The 15223-nt window shown below is 41.3% G+C and overlaps 2 protein-coding genes and 1 pseudogene across 2 annotated transcripts; all 3 read right to left on the bottom strand.

Moving 5' to 3' along the window:
* Nucleotides 1–587: 587 nt before the first annotated feature.
* On the bottom strand, nucleotides 588–12785 carry LOC136507227 (receptor kinase-like protein Xa21). Its single transcript, XM_066502020.1, has 3 exons — nucleotides 11990–12785; nucleotides 1247–3467; nucleotides 588–940 (listed from the first exon to the last, which is right to left on the bottom strand). The coding sequence occupies exons 1-3, from the start codon at nucleotides 12692–12694 to the stop codon at nucleotides 588–590; spliced, it is 3279 nt and encodes a 1092-aa protein (XP_066358117.1). The 5' UTR covers nucleotides 12695–12785.
* Nucleotides 5557–7544, bottom strand: LOC136508982 (uncharacterized; annotated as a pseudogene).
* On the bottom strand, nucleotides 7489–8841 carry LOC136508980 (uncharacterized). The gene is made up of 2 exons (XM_066503760.1): nucleotides 8338–8841; nucleotides 7489–8256 (listed from the first exon to the last, which is right to left on the bottom strand). Exons 1-2 carry the CDS (start codon nucleotides 8839–8841, stop codon nucleotides 7570–7572), a joined length of 1191 nt encoding a protein of 396 aa, XP_066359857.1. The 3' UTR covers nucleotides 7489–7569.
* Nucleotides 12786–15223: the final 2438 nt, after the last annotated feature.

The raw sequence follows: 15223 nt of genomic DNA, 5'->3' as shown, positions 1-15223 counted from the left end.
AGCCAGCTGCTTATTACGGAAAGCTGGTATTTGAAACTAAAGTCTTCACTGCTAGCTTTTCCCTCCTTATTTTCTCCTTTTGGTTTCTCTTATGCTTATAATTTTTCTGTGATCTTGTATTTGAAATATTTCCAAATAGAAAGAACAGTTGATTGTATTTCAGCATTCCTGTTAGCTGTTGGATTCTCTCCTGGATCATCAATCGTCGCTGGAGCGCGCTTCCTCTCTCACGATGAACACTCAAGAACACAGATGAACTCGGTGGACAGTGGATTTGGTGCTGCGCACTGAACTGCAGCTTTTCGGGTCTTTCTCTTCTCTTATTTAAAGGAAATTACAAGCAGATGATTACAAGTGGATAGCACCTCCGGAATGCGCTCGCCTACGCCTGATTCGCCGCGCCATGCCGCCATCCCACGGCCACGGAACGTGGGCGCCGTCACAAGCCGCAATGGCCGCCACCACGCGAACGACGCGCACTGTGCTGTCAGCACCGTGCCCAAACATATATCTAAAACAAGCTAAAACACAACGCACACAACGCAACAGGTTTATTTCAACATTAGCTGCGACGAATGAACTTGTCCCTAGTTCACCAACAATTCTTTCAAAGCATCTCTAATTTGCATCCTGTCTGCAGGTAGATCTTTTGAACATGAAACCCCAATTTGAAGAATTGAAATGATGCAAGCGATTCTCTTTTCTCTGATGTTCTGGTTGTCTCGTGTCCTTCCTTCATCATCCTCTGTTACTGACAGTAAGTGTTGATCGATGACATCAATCGCTCGATCTGGTAATGCCATCTCAACATACTTATGCAGATTAGAACCTTCTGCAAATTCATTTTCTGTTGGCCTTCTTCTGGTGAACATCTCGAGCAATAGTATGCCAAAGCTGTATACATCACCTTGAGTTGAGGCATTATTGCCCTGTCCATACTCTGGAAATCAACAAATGTAAGGAACTTCCATAAGTTTCATCACAACAGTTAGATCAACCAAATGCCGGTAATAATAGAAAAAAATGTGTATATTTTTGTAACTGGTTTATCCAAAAGTATGCTCTTCTGAGTAAAGATCAGAATATTAGATGGCATTGGCATGCGCCTTTCCTCTTTAGTAATGTGTACCATGTGAAAATGTATACAAAAACGTGTTCATTCACGAAATAATATCTATTTTCAAAATAAAGTAGGGAAGAATATGCTGGAAGGAAACAATCGTACAATAGAAATAAGGAAGCAAACCTGGAGCAGCATAGCCAATTGTTCCCCTCATAGCAGCCCAACTTGTTGACTGCTCTAAAATGCCACTAGATTCCTCATGCAAAAACCTTGCAAGCCCAAAATCACCTACTTGAGCAACCATGTTGCTGTCGAGGAGAACATTGGTGGGTTTGAGATCACAATGAATAATAGGAAATGGATTGTGGTGGTGTAGATAATCAACTGCAGCTGCCACGTCGATGGCAATGCTTGTTCTTTGGACAAGGTCTAGCACCCTGTTTTCACCTTCCCCCTCTGGATGCAAGTGCAGCCATTCATGCAGATTTCCATTTGGCAGAAACTCATATATCAGAGCCTTGAAATCGTCACCTCGAAAGTCAGTGCTTGAGCAGACTGTGAGGACTTTCAAAAGGTTCCGATGCCTAACACACCTCATAGTCTCACATTCTGCATCAAAACTTTTGAATGCCCCTCGTGTTTGGAGGTTGAACAACTTCACAGCAACAACTAACTGTTGATCATGGTTCATCATTCTTGCCTTGTACACTGAGCCAAAGCTTCCTACTCCGATAAGGTTCTCAGATGAGAATCCATTTGTTGCGTTCACTAATTCAGCATAAGTGACTCTCATACGTTGGCCACTGAGCAGTGATTCTTGTGGTTTTTCTCTTCTTGACTTTCTTCTCCAATGTGTTAATGCAGACAACAGAAACACTAAGATGACAGAAAGGATTCCAGCAACCATGGAGATCGTCATGACTTTCTTTCGGGATAGCATTTTGGTTGGATTCCGAGAGCAGAGTGGCAGCTTCAATTGAGGAATACCCCCGCACAGGCCATTATTTCCCACAATTGAGAGAGATGTTGTGTTGAGGAATATTCCATCCTTTGGAACCTCACCCTCAAAGCTGTTGAATGATAGATTCAAATTGGTAAGGCCTCTCAGTTTCCCAAGGAAATCTGGGATTCTTCCGGACAAATTATTGTAGGAGAGATCAACCACCGAGAGACCATTTAGCTGTCCTACTGTTAGTGGAATTACACCGTGAATTAAATTCTCAGATGCATTGAGGAACTGTAAGCTCTGACAATTGCCAATGGATAGAGGGATCTCTCCAGATATTCTGTTGCTGGAGCAATCAAGTTCCCTGAGATTCTTGAGATTGCCTACTTCATATGGTATACTTCCAGTTAGTAAATTATGATCCAAGTGGAAATAGTTAGATAAGGTCGAGATGAGAAAAAGTTCTTTCGGTATTGGACCAGTGAGCCTGTTATATGAAAGGGACAAGGATTCTAAAGGACAATTGCTTAGACTTGATGGTATACCTCCACTGAGGGCATTACTGTAAGAATCAAATACAGAAAGCACTGTTAAATTGCCAAATGTAACTGGGATGGATCCATACAGATTATTATTTGATAGGTCTAGTGTATTCAACTTCTTGAGACTGCCAATTGATGGTGGAACACTACCCACAAAGTGATTGTTGTCCATTGCAAGCACTCTCAAGCTGGCTAAGTTCCCAATGCTTTCAGGTATCTTCCCTCTTATATTGTTGAACTGCATGTTAAGAAAAAACACATTCCTAGAAAGATTTCCAATCAGATCCGGTAGCTCACCATGTATCTTGTTCGAAGCCACATCTAGCCAGATCAAATTACTGCAGTTTGTTAGACTTGACAAGAAGCTCCACTCATCTTCAAGCTGATTATCTGCAAAGCTCAAGATTGATAAATTTTTCTGTTGAATTCCGAAACAATCGGGAATTGTTCCTGAGAAAAAGTTGGCTTGCATTTGAATCCATCCAATCATAGAGGTATTGCACAACCCAGGTGGGATTGCACCATGAAACTTATTACGGTCAACTGAAAATGTTTCTAGATTTGGAAGATTGCTGCCCAGGTCAGGTGGAAAAGACCCTTCCAGGTGGTTGTTCTGTACATTAAGATGTTTAAGGGAGGAGAGGTTGAATACCGAAGGGGGTAGAGAACCTTCTAATTCATTGTTGTCCAGAAAAAGATCAACGAGGTTGTGAAGGTTTCCTAGGGAATTCGGTATAGAACCGGTAAGTCTGCTGAATGATACAGAAAACCCTGTGAGCAATTTGAGGTTTCCTAGTGATTCTGGGATGTGCCCAACAAAACTATTCTCCTGAAGATCTAAAAATGTTAGGGAGGAGAGGTTTCCCAACCAAGAAGGGATTCTTCCTGTGAGGTTGTTGGATCCCAGTTCAAGAGGCTGGCTTTGGCAGCGGAGGAGAATTTTCCCAGGGAAAATAGCCCTACGGATGGAAATTTTTGGACTTCTCATTCCCACCTCTTCCCAGGGCAGGTAGCAACGCGTGGGGGTAGTTTCCGTGTTGCCATTTGGCAACAGGGTGTCCAACGCAGGGAAATTAAATAAGGACAGCGTACGTGTCCAGTCTTGCAGCCAAGCCAAAGTACGTTTTCACGACCGGAAATACATAGATTTTTTTCAGCGAAGTACATGCGACATTTTCATAGATCATCTCAAAGTACGTTTTCACGACCGGGAATACTTCAGCCAAAGTACATGCAACAAAATTGAAAACAATGTCTTAGAAAATCAAGAAAAGTCACAATTTTTTTAAACAATATAAGGAAATCACCACAAATCAATGCCAACCACAACATTTTCATGCACATAATGCATGAAAAATCACAAGACCAATTTTTTTGACATAGTCCAATACATAGAAAATTTAATTCAAGTGGCAAATTCAACTTAGCTAATCCATTCGTTACCAAATCATAGATCATCTCCATCCAGATATCCAAGACATATATGAAAAAATAAATTACAGTTTAATTCCTTTTCATAAGCTTCTCATAGGCATTGCAGCTGCATTCTTCTGACATACCTAAAGTAAACACAAGAAAACACGTTAGCAGCTAGAGACATACCTAGAGTAAACTAATCTAGTGGGGTTAGGATACATCAATTTGAACCAAGGGTAAACTACATGGCATGCCACATCAAGCAAATTACAGATATGGAAAAGCTGCCTGTACATGTGTGCTTGCAGGTTTGCAAAAGCAAACTAAATCTTATAATTTGGCCAACCTGCCTGTAACTCAATCAAATATGAATGGCTGCTACTGGGAAGACAACAACCTAATAATTCATAAATGTAAAAACAACCACTATTTAATGATATCAATGGGTTAGCTAACTTATTGTATTTATATTGATAACAAAGGCAAACAACAAGCCTACAAATTCCTATCTAGTGAACTTACTGCAGAGTTCAATTCAGTTTCAAGTGGAGAAGTTAGAAGGACTTAAATGCAGATACATGGAACAATGCAACTAAACACTCATTACACAGCCGATCGACTGTACTTACACACCATCAGTATTAGTATCAGGGAAATATGCATAAAAGCTCAACAAGATATTTGTGGCACCAAGAATCCTTGCCAATAATGTTTAAGCATTTTCCTGAGGACCTAAACACTCATTACACTGTGGGATGAAAACGGAACGGAAATATTCCGAACAGCTAAACAACAGAACATGGGGTGAATATTTCTTGAGAGACTAGCAGCAAGCATAAAAATTGCAGAGGTGTCAAAAGCCTGAGCACAGGGCATGGGGTGATGTCCCTGGATCCATCGAGAAAAATAAAAACGACAAGCAAGCATCCAGACCTAAGGAAACGCTCTAATCCTTTGACAACTAGTACTAGATTAGAGATGCCATCATGGAGATGGTTGGGAGAAGAAAAGTTGGAAACGAAAGCAACATGCCCCCGAGTACTGATGGCATGCAGCATTGGCAAGTGCAAGCTGTTGTACAATTGTGTAGTCATCAGTTTCATATGGCTCAAGGTTATCTATCCCTATGAACAAATTTTATGTACACGGCATCCGAAAAGTGTAATATGAGTCATGCCTTGTGAATTTTTAAGATCCCTCAAGATAGGGGATCAGACATGCAATCCTCTTGAAAGGAGAGGAGCCTGATAAGGTTAGCGGTGGTCATTGCCTAATCAAATGGCTCCTGGCCAGTGATCTGCAAGTCCAAGGGAAGAAGTGGTTTGGGCATCTTATATTTATAGCATTATTTTTATAAACAAAAGAGGCTACTTGCAAATAAGATCGGAAACACAGCTCAGACACTGACCAATCTACAGTAGGCTCAATTTAGCAACACATAGCTAACCTGACAACAGCAATCCAAGTTCTGTACAGAACATAAGCAAGGACAAATGACAAATTCTAGGCTCACACTAATAAAAACATTTGACCTAACCAGTGCAATATACTGTGCTCACAACGATGGAAATACCTGCATACAATGACTACAGCTGCATTTTTCTTCTCAATTCAAACATTGCCTCCACCAACATTGCCTCTACAGATAGCACTGCAAGTAAGCACAAGGAAAAGCATTAGCAGCTAAGACATACCAAAGTAAACTAATCCAGTGGCAGCTAAGCATTATTACCTAATCTGCTGTTTGAGCCAAATCAAGCGAACATTTTTGTTTTTCATTTTCATGAATACCTCCCTATCTATCTCAGATTTGAAGATATTCATAGCATACGCCTTCTCCACATCAGTAAGTTCCATTGCATCAACTTCATCGAGACACTTGTCGACTGAAAATGCTTCGTCTTGTTTCTTCTTTTCATTGAGTGCTTCCATTGTTTTACTTGTTTGCATCTTCTTAAACTGCACAAAACCATCAATAGCAGCACCAATGTGACTTTGCTTACGCTTTCTCCCACCACTCGTTCCTTGCACAGAATCTTGATTGGAAGGTGCAGACTGAGCTTCATTGCGTGCACTTGAGACGTCTAGCCCATCAAAAGTAGCACCTGGACTTGTGCTATCAGACACTGCAACAGGAGCAACTAGAGCAGCTGAGCAGCCAGAGCAGCCGGAGCAGCTGGAGCAGCAATAGGAACAAGAGGAGCAGGCTGCAAGTGCTCAGTTGATGTGAAGTTTAGATCTCCTGTAGCAACACTTCCTATGCAAAAAAAAATAGGAAGAGTTACTACTTTTACTAGAAACTGATGGGTGGGCGAAAAATAGGAACACTTCCTATGGTTTAAAAATAGGAAGAGTTACAACTTTGTTAGACCAGAGGGCATAGAAGCGTCATAACTGATACTGCAGGGTTGCTACATCAGTGCAAATTTAATATGCAGGGTTTGCTGGCATTAGCCATGTAATGTCAACAATATTTCTCAGTAATCGTCATGTTTCATGCAATCATGTATTCTTGGTACCAAACGTAATGGAATACACTAGTTGTCTTTATGTGACAAACAGAAGCTATGTGGCATCCAATGAACAAGTTTTGGTAAACCTTCTATTCTGTTGCAGTTTTTCTATTCTTCAAGGTTTGTCATTCTCACAGAGAAAGACAAAGAACAAGAACAATTGCAGCTCTCCAAGTTGTGCTCACGAAAACAGGGAATAAGAAAAAATACTTAGATAAAAGTATTGTGGGCGAGTGAGGCTGTGAGAGTGACTAATAAAAACTAACTCTTCCTGTTCAAGTGCAGGCATACTATAACTTAAACTGAAAGCAGTGCACAGTCATACTATCAAGTTAGATGGTACTTTACTCTCAAGTAGAACAATAAGGCTACATAACCTTAGATAGAAGTTTCAAATAACATACCAGCATACAATGACGTACAGTCTTCATATAAAGAAACGGCTTCTTCTGGAACCTAGCTATTTTTCCATTATCCTATTTAATACCAAGACAACAGCATAGTTAGTACTTGCAACCAGAATATGGCAACAATTTTTTGGTTCAGTGAAAAAATCTTACATTGATCAGTTTCTTCCATTTTTTCGGTTCCGCAATTACCATGGCCAATGAGTCATTCCAACCAACACCACTATCCTTTAACGCTACATGTATCGCCTTCCAGCTGCCCTTTAGCTCCTTTTCCTTCTCTTGTAGCTGCTGCTTTGTGAAGCATGCTAAAGGATACATTTGGGTAAACTTCTCTGAGATACTTCTCCAACCCTCTCCACTCCATCCATTCTGACCCCTGAACAAGGGGATGTTCATATGGTCCCTCATAATGTCAACAAGCCCTTTCTCATATCTAGAGTTCCATGTAGCCCTTGCCTTCGACATTGCTACAAGAAATAATTATAGAAATACATAACTCATAAAATATTATAGAATGTATTGGAGAATTTATTACAGAATATTGCATCACACAGAAATACATAACTCATAACATATTATAGAATATATTGGAGAATTTATTACAGAATGTTGCATCACATAATGTATTACAGAAATACATAACTCATAACTCATAAATTACATTCCAAACACTACTATCCTACACATTGTAGGCAGCCCACATCTGATGGGCTATCTGGTCTCGTAGGGTATTTCCATGGTTTGATTCCATCTCACTTGGGTAGTTAGTGTCTCCCTCTGGCATGTCGACATAATTTGATGGGTTGATATTATCAGGTAGGATGTCTAGCCACTCTTCACTCCCATTCAACCCTCTAATGATGTTGTGAAACACAGCAGCAGCTGCTGGAATCATAACTTGAGTTTCAATTGGGTAATGTGTCCCCACTTTCAGAATTGGAAACCGCTTTTTGAGAACCCCAAAGGCCCTCTCAATGTGATTTCGAAGAATCGCATGCCGATGATTGAACAATTCCTTGTAGTTGGCATATGCATTTCCCCTCTGGCCACGTCTCCTGAACTCACTGAGATGATACTTAACTCCTCGGTAGGGAGCAAGGAATGATGGTGTGTTTGCATATCCACCGTCTACAAGATAGAATTTGCCTGCTGGCACAGTAAATCCCTTGCCAAGAGCAGAACGCAACACTCCTGCATCAGATGCGGATCCTTCCCAACCAGATGAGATGAAAGTGAACTTCAAGTCGAAGTCACAGGCAAACATAACATTCTGCGATAGTGTCCCCTTCCTATTTCTATAGGGACTGGCCTTGTCTTGTCCAATTGTGATTGGGACATGCGTACCATCGATAGCGCCGATGCAGTTCTGCAGGTAAGAAAATTTACTAAAAATTTGGATTGTATTTAGGAATGGTATTAAGGAAGTGTACTGTATGTATTAACCGACCTGAAAGAATGGCATAAATCTAGGGTCACATGTAATCTTCATGTGTGTGTGGCTTGGATTCAGAAGTCTGATGAATTTTTGGGTTAATGTTGGAATGATATTGAAGACATCATATATTTTCCTATGCACTGTCTCACCACTATGTTGAAACTCCTTCTTTAGCCTCTCTGTGCTTGCATTATGAGAGAGCATGAACATAAAAAGACCAAGTTGCTCCTCAATCTTCATACCACGTGTGTCACGCAGCAAGTTCTCGGCCCTGAGAAAGTTTGCTATAGCTCTAAATATTTCAGCCTCCATCCTAAATTCTTCCTTGCACCAATTCTCGTGTCCTTCGAGAATCTCTTTAACCTTTTTAGCACCAGGAAGAGAAGAGGTATGCTCAGGTGTTTTCTCTTCGTCGAGAAAGGGCATTACAGCAGGGAGAAGAATAAAGAATAGCTCCTCATCTTCTTCTTCCTCTTCCAACAAAAAATTTCTAGCAAGCTCTTCCCAAGAAGCCATCTAGTGTTACATATATGAAATTATATTATTACATATATATAAAATAAAAGGCACAAGGCCAATACTCAAGCACAGCAAGTCACAAGTGTCATATGTAATAAACTCAAGCACATCACAGAAAATAAACTTCAACTATCACTGCCCCAGCTGAGTGATAGTTTAAACTTCAATTTAGCAACACATAGCTTAAACTAGCACTAACAATGAAACAAGGATTATAATTTCATATCATGAACCGGTGAAGTTTCATATACAATTATTTCAGAGGAATGGTTAGCATATACAATTATTTCAGAGTGAAGTTTCATATATGCCCTAAAATAAAAGTTAGGGGCTGTCATAAGCTAACAACCTAGAGCTATTGTGAGGAAAGCTTAGATTTTTCTCATACCATCTCATGAAAAAACTTGCATTAATCTTTTTAACTTATTACTCAAAAATGCTAAAGAGAACAATACGGTGAGAGGAACACTTCAAGATACAACCATACAGATAGACTAGAAAGCAGGAAAAAAAACTGCTAGTGAGAAATCCAGAAGAGTATCCAGGAAATTTCATTAGTTCTAATGCAGCAGGAATCATTGTACACCAGCACAGAGCAAAAAACTACAGATGCAGCAGGCAACAGTGGGGGGGACTAACCTGACACCAGTCACCCCGTCCCAAGATGCAGCAGAAAATCACTCCTGCAAAAGCATCATGCCCTTATTAGTCGGAGAGATTTAGCAAGCACTTGTCTGAGATTTAGCAAGCAAATTATTAGATTGAGTGATTGACGAGTATGGACGCCACTGGAATTAAAAAACAAACTCTGCTTAAGATCCCACGCTGCCATCAAATTAAAAAGGCACACTCTGCTTAAGATCTCGTGCCGAGTAGGCAAGACCTATCATGCATTCATACAGAGACGAACTGCTTCCAACTTATTACACCAGTAAGCTCCATTCGTCCTACATTACTTGCGCTACAGGTTGTACAATAGCTCGAAAGTGGCTGATGACAACCTGTGAATGATGCATGGTGAACTTGGTTCTATAATGTCAAATACTCAGCCTGCTAATATCGATTCATCAAGAAATAACAGACTAGTTCACAAGATGCTATTCCCATGCTTGAACGTTGTTGCCTAAACCATGTAAAGCACGTGATGCATTCACGCTAAACACATGAGACACTATACCATTACCAATGTACAAATAAAGGTAATGCATACACGAATGGAACACGCTTTCTGCCAAACCAACCTTACAGCCAATCGATAGATACAAGAGCAAATTCAATAGCCTCAACAATATAACTATATAAGTTTTAGAATTCAGCACAAAAACTAAGGCCAACAAAATTAACAGCTTAACCTAGTTTAATCCCTTCTTAAGTAAAAAGGCATGGGAGATGAATTCATGCAAATATCACAAAGAAATGAGCTCGAATTGCCCAGAAGTTGTAGTACATGTATTTGTTTTTTTTTTAAAAAGAAGAAGAGGCTACAACATCTATTTTGAACCAGATGGAATGCTATAGTGTGCGCACATCAAGAAATAATAAATTGCCAGTTCCATTGGCAAGACATTAGCAGCACCCATTTTTGACATGAAATATTAAAATCTTCTGTGCCACTAATGAACAAACTGTTTATCAACAGACATGAAGGAGCAAATTGTCACATGGACTGAAAAAATATCATGCACATTACAACCAAGTGTATCAGCAGCAGAGGTCAACTGACTGATGAAAAGAGAATGAAAATGTTCGTGAATTTTTAGTTAGTGCTGAATTGTTTTGCTTAATTACTGTTGCTTAGTTATACTTTTTTTACCATGTTTCAGCTTGTTGTTTTCCATTACTGCATAGTTCACAAGATATCAAGGCAGAATTCGGCACCACTAGCAAACAATATATTTTTGTACTCCCAACTGACTGAAGGTAGAATATTTGTAGAACTGCAAGTGTACTAGGCTACAAGCACGTGATAACACGGAATGTGTTATTTATGCAGTCTGACAGGCTAATAAACACTAAATAAGCAGGTAGCGACTCAGGTGCATTTTTTGCATCTAACATAACTGATATAGCAAGTCCAAACCACATATGCAAGAACAACACATCACCAATATGCAAGAACAACACATAGGCAAGATCTAATTACGCTTCCAACTTAGTACCAGCACACCAGTGTCAGCGAGAGTAAAAGTTAACAACCATGGCACAAAGTAGACAATAATCCTTCAGATCCTTCTGATTCAGAACCTAGGTACGGTGTTGGCTTTGCAGGTTTAATTGCGCTACTCCCTCTTTTGCAAACCATAGGGTCAAATTTGCCTAGCTCAGTTTTTAGGAAAAATATATTAACATCTAGAGCACCAAATAAATGCACCACTATCAAGACATAATTAATGGTGAAAATCAATATTATAGATGCAAGTGTATTTTTTCAATAAACTGCCATCTCATGCTGACACTAACCAATCCCGCAATACAAACCAATCCCGCAACTGCCATCTCATGCTGACACTAACCAATCCCGCAATACAGATGCACAAAAATAAAATACCCAGAGAGGGAGTATGCGGAGTCCTTACCGAAGCAACAGCAGAAAGCACAGAGGTGACGAGCGCCCTCAGATCTCGCACCCTGCTCCCTAGAGCGCCCAGCTTCCGGTTCCCATGTCGTGTTGCTCGGTGCCGAAACCCTAATCAGCCGCGGCCACCTCACCGCCCTAGTGGGACAGTCTGTGAGAAGAGCGGATCAAGAAATCCGAAACCCTAGCGGGAGGCACAGAGATGTAGGATGAGGCGGTCTCACCGTTGGCGTGACCGAAGCGATGAGAAGGCGGAGTGGCAGCGGTGACGGATTGCCGGGGCGGCGTCGACGACTCGACGGGATGCCGGGGCGGCGACGGCCTCGCGACGAGAAGACCTGCGCGAGCGGAGGAAGCTACGCGGCTCGCGAGCGGTCGCCACGGGAAACCCTCCCGGCCTCACGAGTCGTGGATTCCTTCCGCGTGGAAAAAGAAGGGAAGCGGGCTGCGACCCTCGGATGGGTGGGCTGCCAAAGTGCGCAAAAATTTGGCCCGGTGGAGATTGGCACGGGGGAGACAGCCCAGGGAAAACGCGGGGATCCCCCCGGGGAAACGGGCTGCCAAAGTAGCCCTAAGAGATGAGAGGCCTTGCACTGGTGGGAAGCCTCCTGTTAGTTTGTTGAAGCATAAATTTAGATGGATCAATGCTGTGAGGTTTCCAAGTGTACGAGGAATGGAACCCACCAACTGATTTGATCTTAGCTTGAGCTCAATGAGACCGTTAAGTTTACCGATCTCTGGTGGGATTTCTCCCGTGAGGTTGTTGTATGCGACATTGAGAATTTTAAGATTCAGCAGGTTGCTAATACTCGAAGGGATGCTTCCTGTGAGAGTGTTATTGCCAAGACTCAATACCTGCAGATTTTTTAGCAGTCCCAGCTGGTGGGGTATCTCCCGTTGCAGTTTGTTGCTGTAGAGCTCCATCGTCTCAAGGCGCTGGCAGTTTGCGAGTGATGGCGGGATCTGTCCTTCCAAGGAGTTCCCACTGATATCAAGATGGCGGAGGTCGAGAAGGCCACCGAGCTCCGTTGGCAGGGCACCGGACAGGCGGTTTCCTGGAAGATGGAGCCGTCTCAAGTAGGTGAGGTTGCCGAGCTCCGGTGTGATGCGGCCAAGAAGGTTGAGCCCAGGGAGGTCCAGTGCCGTGACCCGGCCACGGCGCAGGCCCCTACGGCCACATTCCACACCACGCCATCGGCATACAGGAATGGAATGGTTGCCCCATGACTCCACTGCTCTTGATGGATCGCTCCTCACGTGTGACCTAAAAGACATGAGCGCAAGGTGGTCGGTTGCATTGCTTGTGAAAGCTCCGTGGCTACTGTCAGGTTGGGGGGATGACAGTGCAGGCGTGGCCTTTGCTAGACAGCATGCAGTAGTGAGAAGGAAGGTGATCAACGATGGCAACTCTGTGGGTCTCATTGTTTCTGTTGTCCAAAGCTCATTGGTCGTTTTGGTTTTGCTGTAAAGGAACTGGATTTATATTAGGAGCACAGGGGCTTTATGGAGATAGAGGCAGGTGGAGCTTGAATTATTGTGTATAAGCCACCAAGCAATTGACTTTGACCAACAGACAGACGACTAACTAACGTTAGTTAGTGGATGCATTAGCAGCCATTGACCAATCCTCTCGCAACCCCTGGTGGTTGTTGACCAATAGGAGAGCTTCATTTTTGCATAACATGAGCTTAATATATTCTATCTTCTTGAGTTGTAAAAAATTTCACATAAGTAGGACTGAGAATGAAAAAATGTATATTTTTGGTCAGTTATTTTTGTTTCTGATAGGCCTTCCATTTATGTTGACAAGCTTGTTAGCCTAGTTATTTGGGGAGCTTTCATATGAGCGAGCATTCAAAGAGCTATCTAGGGCCACTACAAAATCATACACATATGCACAATTACGCAATTTACGATTTTTCCGTAAATGGTTCTCATACACATTCAGCATCCTTACTCTATTTTTATGCATTTGCATGACTACTAGAGGTATGCTCATAATACTTAGCTGCTAGCTGCAATGGGAGTAAAATAAAATGTATCAGTAGCCACGCCGCTGCCCTCGAGCACCGCCTGTCACACCATGCCATTGCCATTGACAGTAACAGTAACCGAAGTCTGATGCTCTTCCCTGGCCCATGAATTCAATACTCCAGAGGGATCATGTTACGAGGTTCTCGAAGGACAGGAGCGCAAGGTGGTCTGTGCTAGCAATTGGTCGTTGCATGCAGGGAACCAGAAGCTGAGCAGCAAAGTGGAAGTTGACGATGTTGAACATCAGAAATAAAGGTAATTAGAAACTCCATTACCTGCAGACTATGCGACGCATGACACTGGATTTTTATACTGGAGAAGAGGTGGGAACAGAAGGCACCCCGGATAATGTCAAAGTGACACACTGCAACTACTTAGTGCGTCCTAGGATACTGGTCCTGTTTGGTTTCTACAGGTCTCCCCTATCACATCGAATGTTTAGACACATACATAGAGTATTAAATATAGACTAATTACGAAATTAATTACACAACTTGCGACTAATTTGCGAGATGAATCTTTTAAGCCTAATTAGTTCATAATTTGACAACGTCGTGCTACATTAAACATTTGCTAATGATAGATTAATTAGACTAAAAACATCTCGCAAATTAGCCTCCATCTATATAATTGGTTTTGTAATTAATCTATATTTAATACTCTTTATTAATACATAAACATTCGATGTGCCATAAATTTTAGGAGCGACTAAAGAACCAAGCACCCTCGTAACATCATCCGATCAGCCAATCAGTTTTTGTCTCGATCTGTGTAAACTCAAGCCGGCCGGCCAATTATTGTGGGAACAACTGGTGTTAATTTGAGTAACTGAGAGCCTCAGAGCTTGTTCGGCTGAGCAACAAGCCGGCTTATTTGCCTTGTTTTTTTAGTCGGGATAATATTTTTCTCTCACAACAAACCAGTATAAACAGTGTTTTTCAACATAAACAGTATTTTTTAGTCTAGCCGAACGAGCTATTAGTCTATCTTCGGTGTTTTTCCAGTTCCGCCAATCTTAATGTTATTTTACCTTTTTTATTTCTACTATATATAGTTTATTTTATTTGTCATGGTTGGTAAGACAGTACAATAGGAGACGCCGCCCTAAGTGGCTAACAGGTTAATCAAATACTGTTCGGCTGGTATATATTGCTAGTAACACCAATATATCATATCAATTTCTAGAGGATACTTTAATTCCAAAACTTCAGGTGGAGAACGTTTTATATCACAAGTATATATACACCCATAGTAAAACCTCATGAAATAGGCATGTGCTTATATGGTATACTTTTGTTCCTTTCAATTCCTCTTTTCATTCTTATTTCTCGGGTCTTATGTGGGTCTTTATTCCTTCCAAGGAATTCACTTACTTTGGTGCATTCAGACTTATAGGGAGATCATTTCACATAAAAGACAATATTGGTACGAGATTTCAATGTTGCTCATCATGGCTTTTCATAATCCTATAACTGCATATTTTAATTCATGCAGCCAGATTCATTATATAATGGAACATATTTGTAAAACTTATACTGGAACTAGTCTCTGTTAAGACCTTTTGAACCATCGCTTTTCACCACTCATGATGAACCATAATTAATCGAACGTCAGGTTCAAGATTTCACATAGCGATTTTTGGTTCAGCCTCAATTGCATGTTTCATTCGACCCAATATGAGAGCTTCAAGCACTCTTGCCATGGATTTTGTTCTGGATCTGGGTTCTCACAAAGAGACTCATTTAACAATTATAGAGGCAAACAAGTGTC

The sequence above is a fragment of the Miscanthus floridulus genome, chromosome 15 (assembly GCF_019320115.1).
Source record: "Miscanthus floridulus cultivar M001 chromosome 15, ASM1932011v1, whole genome shotgun sequence".
In the NCBI taxonomy this organism is placed as follows: domain Eukaryota; kingdom Viridiplantae; phylum Streptophyta; class Magnoliopsida; order Poales; family Poaceae; genus Miscanthus; species Miscanthus floridulus.
The sequence above is the reverse complement of the archived record's forward strand: the minus strand, read 5'-3'. Positions and strand labels throughout refer to the sequence as shown.

What these genes read in the sequence shown, in the direction of transcription:
- LOC136507227 (XM_066502020.1), bottom strand. Translation starts at nt 12,694, where the DNA reads ATGTCTTTTAGGTCACACGTGAGGAGCGATCCATCAAGAGCAGTGGAG. An exon ending in AAGGCCTCTCATCTCTTAGG is followed by an intron (nt 3,468 to 11,989) that starts GCTACTTTGGCA and finishes TGCCAAAGCCAG; the next exon opens with CCTCTTGAACTGGGATCCAA. An exon ending in AATTGGCTATGCTGCTCCAG is followed by an intron (nt 941 to 1,246) that starts GTTTGCTTCCTT and finishes GTTGATTTCCAG; the next exon opens with AGTATGGACAGGGCAATAAT.
- LOC136508980 (XM_066503760.1), bottom strand. Translation starts at nt 8,841, where the DNA reads ATGGCTTCTTGGGAAGAGCTTGCTAGAAATTTTTTGTTGGAAGAGGAA. An exon ending in GATTTATGCCATTCTTTCAG is followed by an intron (nt 8,257 to 8,337) that starts GTCGGTTAATAC and finishes TCTTACCTGCAG; the next exon opens with AACTGCATCGGCGCTATCGA.